The sequence below is a fragment of the Mustela nigripes genome, chromosome 1 (assembly GCF_022355385.1).
Source record: "Mustela nigripes isolate SB6536 chromosome 1, MUSNIG.SB6536, whole genome shotgun sequence".
NCBI classification, from domain to species: Eukaryota; Metazoa; Chordata; class Mammalia; order Carnivora; family Mustelidae; genus Mustela; species Mustela nigripes.
This window is the reverse complement of record NC_081557.1, coordinates 91,993,391-92,000,310: the sequence shown is the minus strand read 5'-3', so window position 1 is coordinate 92,000,310 and position 6,920 is coordinate 91,993,391. Positions and strand designations below refer to the sequence as shown.

Here is a 6,920-nt window from a genome sequence, read left to right as displayed (position 1 = left end):
GCTCCTCCGCGGTGCCGGCTCTGGCCGCCAGAGGGCGCCGTCGGGGGCGGCGCAGTGCTGCCGAGGCCGCTCCTCTCCCGACCGAGCCTCGCCCGCTCCGCTCGCGCCGCCGGAAGTGGGAGGTGCGGTGCGCGGGCCGGCGCTCGACCCCTCCCCCCGAGGCTCGGTCGCCCCCTCCCCCCGCTCCGCCCGCTCAGGTGCGTCCCGTCCCTCCCCCCACTGCCTCCCGGGGGCGCGGCGCGGGAGGTGTGTGCGGGGCGGGCGCGCGGGGAGGGGGCTGCGACGCCGGGGACCAGGGCAGGGGCGGAGGGGGGTTCGTCGAGGCGGGGGGCGTGGAGGGGGCCCGTGCGGACGGGGCAGGGGTCCCGGCCTAGGAACGGGACGGCGCCGGCGACGCGGTGGGGCGGGGTGGGGGGCGCGATAGAGGGGGGGGGGGGGCCCGGCCGGAGGAGGCGGCGGACTTAGCGGTCCCCGGTTGAGGCGGCCGTGGCCGCCGGGCGCTGCTTCCCCCATTGTCCCCTTCGCGGCCGTGCCCCGTTTCCCCCCGAGCACCCGTCGCTCCCGGCGTCGCCACCTCGCTGGCGGTCGCCGCAGGGATTCCCTTGACACGTTCGACTTCTTACCCCGCGCCGCAGCCTGCAGCCCGACGTACCTGCCCCGCTCCCTTTGGGCTGTAGCGGCAGAGTCGCACGTAGGACCCATGCCCTGGGCACCGAGGACCCCCGACCCTGGGCTCTGTCGGGGCAGGATGTTTGCCCCCCGAGGGAGCAGTAATGGCGATTGGGGCCCATTTCCTCCTAGGAGCTTTGTATAATGGGGGAAACTGAGGCACAGCGGGTCGCTGGTCTGTGACTGAAGTGTTGACAGCGCCCAGTCTCCATTCTTGCCCATGCTTGAAGGTTCCGGGCGGAGTTGGGGGCGGTGTGAATACCTGCGATGCTATTAAAATAAAAACAAGAATTTAAACTAACACTTCCACCCCAACGCCCCCCCCCCCCCCAACATTCTTTTCCCCCCTTTGTCTTCATCGTAGAGGGCTGTGAGTTTGTCCTGCTACACAAAGGATGACCTCCTGATCCAGGAAAGGCCTCTGTCCCCATCCCCTGACTTGGATTACCCTGTTTCTCAGCCTCTCTTTCTCTTGGAGGAGTACCCAAGATTCCTGTACTCTTTTGCACTCCTGTAGTAACTCTGAAGAGTCTGTGTTTTTCTCCATTAGTGGCTCTCAAACATTTCCCATGTGTGGGGAGCACCCTGACGCTAGAAGATGCTCTGATTGCCCAACATCGCTTTGCTTTTTTCTCACACACGAACATCTCCAAACAACTTAACTTAGATGCACAGAGGATGATTGTAATCATTTAAAATGTATGCTATGGTTGATTATTAGGCCCCAAATGCATTCTTTGTAAATAATACTAGGTAAAGAAGGCATGTGGACTGTTTGGGCGATTCTCACACGCTGTAGTCTGTTTTAAATGACTGCATCTCTGCCAAAAGCGGGAAAGCTTTGTACACACTCCTAGAGATTTATATAAAGCCGGTGATTTTTGAGGATCCGTGTCCACTGGGGCCTCTTGTGTCCAGTGGTTCTTTTAATACCCTGCTACAGAAAATCTCAGTATTTTCTCTTGGGACTCAGCTTTTTCTTTGTGTTTCTTTCCTGGAACAACTCTGGTATGGACCTTCCAACGGGGAAAGATAGGCTTGTTTTAAAAATTGGAAACATGCAGCCTGTAATTTGTTTCTGAATGTACAGAGCATGATGGCGGCAGCGTCTGAGGTAGCTGGTGTGGTGTCCAGTGCCCCCAATCCTCCAGAATCCTCCTCTAGTTTATGTGCTTCCAAATCAGACGAAGGTCTCCCAGATGGTCTAAGGTAACGTACGCATCCTTGACTGGGAAGATTTCATTCGGGCGAAGGGCTTTTGTGGGATGGCTTCTTACGGAAATGGAGTGGGGTTTTCCTCTTTTTGGCTCTAATGGCCCTGGCCCAGAGTAAGCTTTTTAAAGGTGGGGACTGTCTGATCCCTGTGTGTATTTATGGTACCTAACAGAGCGTCTGGCACTTCGCAGGCATGCTAAGTGTGTCAGTAGAATACAGGGGGTGAAACTCTTTTGAAAATGCTAGTATTTCCCCACCCTTTACTGTATGTTCAATTAGTTGTATATTTATAACATAATATCTGTGTCTATATCTGCATATTATGCCTGTATATCTATGTTATGATTACATATACTATAATGGTATTCTATATCATACTTGTGTATTTGTATGTTTTCTATGTTACATAGAGATATGGATGTGTATGCATATGTATGTGTAAAGCACATGTATATTCATACATACCCACAGATATACGTGTCTGTATTATCTACAGCTAGCTTTGTTCCTATGGCTTCCTGCTTCACATAGATATTTTGCCTCCTGTCTACACTCTTGAGGGCTGAATTACGGTTTCCCAGCTTCGCATCATACAGTCCTTAATGCATAGTTATGTACAGTGTTGTGCTAAGTCAACTCTGTATTCCTCCTCAACTCTTTTCTAGAGCACCTGGGACCCGATATAATAGGTCATACTGTACTAACAATTGAATATGTATTAACACATTTAATCCTCGTAACAGCCCTAGGAGGGAGGTGCTAATATTATTCCCATTTACAGGTGAGGAGATTGAGACACACTTGCCGCAGGGTTGCCGAGCTACACTGGAGTCAGGGTTTGAACCCAGGCTTGTCTGACTTGGTAGCACCTCATAAATACCGGTTTAAATTAGAGATTTGTTGGCTAATGGGTAATGGGGGAAAATGTTGAGTAAGCCTAACCATAATCCTGGATCTTCATTTTATAAATAGAATCATCCACGTACTCCTAGTAATAGTGATGGCAGCTAGGGTTGATTGAATATGTACTGTGCCAAGCCCTGTTCCATATACTTCAGAAGCCTGATTTCATGTCATCCTCCCAATAACCCTATTAGGTGGGTCATGTTTCAGTTTGATGAATGAGGTGAAGTAACTTAACGAGAGTCAGACAACTGGTAAATAGCAGAGCAGGATTTACACCTGGGGACTGTACTGTATATGCCCAAATTAATAGTCTAAGTGTTTCCCCCACTTCCCCAGGTAGCTCTCAGGAAGGAGTCAGCTAGAGGTGTTCATGAAGGTTTTCGTACCCCAAAGACACTGTTGGTTCTTTTATTTTGAACAACATGTGCTGTTGAGGACAGGAAGCCTCAGTCAGTGCTGGCTTGGGGTACTTAAGAGCATCAGTTGACACAACCTGGATTTTTTTTTGTTTTTTAAAAAGGGGGCAAAGAAGTTTAATACAGATGCAGTCATTATTCCTGGGTGGCAGGTTCACGGTTGTGACTGTTAGAAGTCACTGTAAATTGGTTTTAAAGAGCTCTTCAAAAAAAGCAGTATGAAACTGGCCATGACAAATGTCAGAACGGCTTTCCCAGTGTTTCTCCGTGTGCATGTATTTGTCTGGGATAAAGGTCCCACTGACAGCTTCAGTTTTGGATTTGGTGTCTGTACCTCAGACAACCTCAAGACAACCACTCATTCCTGTGCTCTGGGAAACTGTTGAGGAACCCGAAAGGTGGTTCTGGCCAAAGATCTGTGTGAGGGATTTGAATGAAAATTATTTTTATGAAACGTGAGAGTGGAATAAGAACATTTTTTCTAAATTAATATTTTTTTTTATTAGAACATGACGTGTAACCAAGTCAGTACAGCTCACTAAATGAAAAACTTTAAATGAGCAGTAGGCTGTCAGTGACATTCCCCAAAAGGATTCAGATTGGGCCTCACAAATCTGAGGCTCTTCAGGGTCATTTATTGTGTTTATTTACAGTCACCCTACAGGAAATGTCTGTCTCCAGCACCCAGCTTCTAACCATCAGGCTCTACTCCCTGCATGTGGGTCAAAATCACAGACAAAGACCAAGTTCCACGTCATTCTGATAATTTGAGGGGCTTATGTAGTCTGGTTTTGTTCTTCTAGTCGTTACGTTAAAGATATGTCTTTAATCTTCCTTAAGATTGGGTGAAGAGTGAAACTTTTTATCTTGTGTTTTTGATAGCCCCAAAGACCCTGCACAGAAGCACAAGAACTCGCCTCTGTCGAGTGTAAGTAGCCAAACGATAACCAAGGAGAATAACAGAAATGTGCATTTGGAACACCCAGAGCAGAATCCTGGTTCATCAGCAGGTGACACTTCAGCAGCGCACCGGGCGGTTTTAGGAGAAAACTTGCTAGCCACAGCCCTTGGTCTTTCTGGCGGTGGGTCTCAGTCTGATTTGAAGGACGTGGCCGACACAGCAGGAGAGGAGGGGGACACATGCCTCCAGGAGAGCCTCCATCCTGTCACTCGGTCTCTTAAGGCAGGGGGCCATACAAAGCAGCTTGCCTCCGGGAATTGTTCTGAAGAGAAATCCCCACCAGCCTCCATCCTAAAGGAAGGTAGCAGGGACACAGGCTTGGATTTCCGACCTGTGGTGTCTCCAGCAAATGGGGTTGAAGGAGTCAGAGTGGATCAGGATGATGATCAGGATAGCTGTTCCCTGAAGCTTTCTCAAAACATTGCTGTACAGGTCAAGTATCAAGTTTCTACTACTAACGTGGAATTTGGGCTATTTATGTATTTATATACTTATCAAGGGTAGGAGACTTTTTTCTTTGTAGGTGGCGGAGAACTACTCTGTCCCGTTTTTTTATTGGCAACTGTCGTACGATTTTCGTGTGGTGCTATGTGATGTCATCCTTCTGGTGTTCAATAAATAATAAAGCCAGGAGCCAGGATCCTGTCGTGGCGCCAGGAAACTTTATGACCTACGTATAATCTCTTTCACTGACTAATGGATGAGTGTAGGTCATTAGCATTCATATTTCCCATCTTTGTCCTTGCAGGAGGAATCCTTGTTAATTCTCTGACCTACATCTTAAGAAGTACAGTGGATCCTGCCTCCTAGTGCTTGGTGTGCTTTGTTATAGGAGGAAAGATGGGCACAAGAGGCAGTAGGGGGCGAGATTCTTACTTCACGCCTGAGGCTGTCTCTCTGTCAGTTCTTGGGTCTTGTTCAGGTTCTTTTGTGGGATAAATGTTCAATGCAATATACATGCCAGCTCCTATTTGCCAGACCTATAGTTCTTCCCTTGTTAATAAGCCACTAAGGGAACGCAAAATTTAGCTGCTTAGTTACTTGTGACAGATTTCTAGGTAAAATTACTAAAGAGCAGTTCTGCCTTTTAAAACGTCTCTGAACAATCATGAATATAATTGCTTCTTTCTTTATAGACTGACTTTAAGACGGCCGATTCAGAGGTAAACACGGATCAAGATATTGAAAAGAATCTGGTGAGTACTTAAACTGTCACAGTGAATATACAAGATCATTCACTCAGACTATCTAGAGTCATACCATCTCATCTGGAAAAGGTGCAGGAATCTCCTTTTCAAATCCCTAACAGATGGTCAGCTAATTTCTTTCTACTTGATCACTCCCAGAGATGGGAAGCTTGCTACTCGTAAAGCAGCCTCTTGTATTTGACAAAGAGCTCTTATTGTTACATCTTGTTCTGAGGTGAGGATAGCACCTGTCATACTTAGAGTGCTCTCCTGAGCTATGTAGACTAAATCCAAATCTTCCTTTACTTGTTGGCCCTGTGTATCCTTGAAGTTTGTTTATTCCTCTTCCCCTTATTCCTCAAGCGTGAATCTTTCCAGAAAAAACATTCCCAGACATTTTTAACAGTCTTCTTTTCTTCATCCAATATATTTTCCAGCCCTTCCCTTGTCCTGGTGACTTTCCCACCTGGACAAGTTCCATCTTATCAATGTTGCTTTGAAAATGTGATCCTGAGAACTAAATACAATAATCCAAATACAGAATAATGAAGTCACAACAAAGTGGGGTTCTCCTTCTGTTTATCCTGCCAGACACTATTTCTTAAGTCTCCCTTGGCTAAGTCTCCCCAGTCTGCTCAGCATTTTGAGCTTTCAGCCAGACTCCCATCAGGTCTTTTTCTGGTGTACCGTTGAGTCGTCTCTTCCCTTTTATTCCTAGCAATTGGTTTTTAAAACCTAGAAAGCTGCACATTTATCTTTGTTAAAATGGTCTCTGATCTATCTCTGGTATTTTGTCGCAGAAACTTCCACCCTCAAGAATATAGATACCAGGGGTGCCTGGGTGGCTCAGTGGGCTAAGCCTCTGCCTTTGGCTCAGGGCACAGTCTCAGGATCCTGGGATTGAGCCCTGCGTCGGGCTCTCTGCTCAACAGGGAGTCTGCTTCCCCCTCTTTCTGCCTGCCTCTCTGCCTACTTGTGATCTCTCTGTCAAATAAATAAATAAAATCTTAAAAAAAAGAATATAGATATCAAAGTGTATATTTTTCAAGAGGAAGGATGATGCTGGGAAAGGTACCCTAGCGTCAGGAAGAGGTTTTTAGGGTAATATGTGTTAACTGAGTGAAAAAAAATGAGAGAGAAAGTGCTTGTAGCAACCAGATGAGAAAGTAGGTATTTGTTCAAGTTGAAGAAATTGAGGGGCAGATGGAAAGAAGGAAGTTGTGGGAGTATATTAGCAAGATGAAGTGAATAAAGTTTTTTAAATACAAGGTAGCAACTTGGAGTTACTCCTAATAGGCAGGTAAAAAGGTCCTAGAGATAAGCGAGCTGGTGGAGATGTGCTGGGTGAAAACCAAGCCAGAAGAGAAGTCCCAGGGAAGGGGGTTGGGGGTGGGGATTCACCTTTTCTTGAATACTTACTCTAAGCACTTCACATAGAGTATTTATTTTGTCCCCACAGTTGTATGGTGGGGTTCTGATGACTATAGTAATCCAAGGGCCAACTAAGTTATAAATAAGTTTTAGCATCAGTCTGAAGCAGGAATGGAAACTACCAAATGATTGGGC

At 47.0% G+C, this 6,920-nt stretch overlaps 1 protein-coding gene across 3 annotated transcripts in view; it reads left to right on the top strand.

The window, feature by feature from the left end:
- The first annotated feature begins 98 nt into the window (after positions 1 to 98).
- Positions 99 to 6,920, top strand: part of RNF214 (ring finger protein 214) — a 45,353-nt gene continuing 38,531 nt past the window's right edge. Inside the window, exons 1-4 of one of the 3 annotated variants that reach the window (XM_059416517.1) lie at positions 99 to 197; positions 1,760 to 1,878; positions 4,089 to 4,599; positions 5,304 to 5,363. In XM_059416517.1, the coding sequence (XP_059272500.1) occupies positions 1,763 to 1,878; positions 4,089 to 4,599; positions 5,304 to 5,363 (687 nt within the window). In that variant the 5' untranslated portion in view covers positions 99 to 197; positions 1,760 to 1,762. Of the gene's footprint in view, positions 247 to 1,759; positions 1,879 to 4,088; positions 4,600 to 5,303; positions 5,364 to 6,920 lie in introns of all 3 variants that reach the window. The other 2 variants (XM_059416532.1, XM_059416524.1) reach the window with 2 other exon arrangements.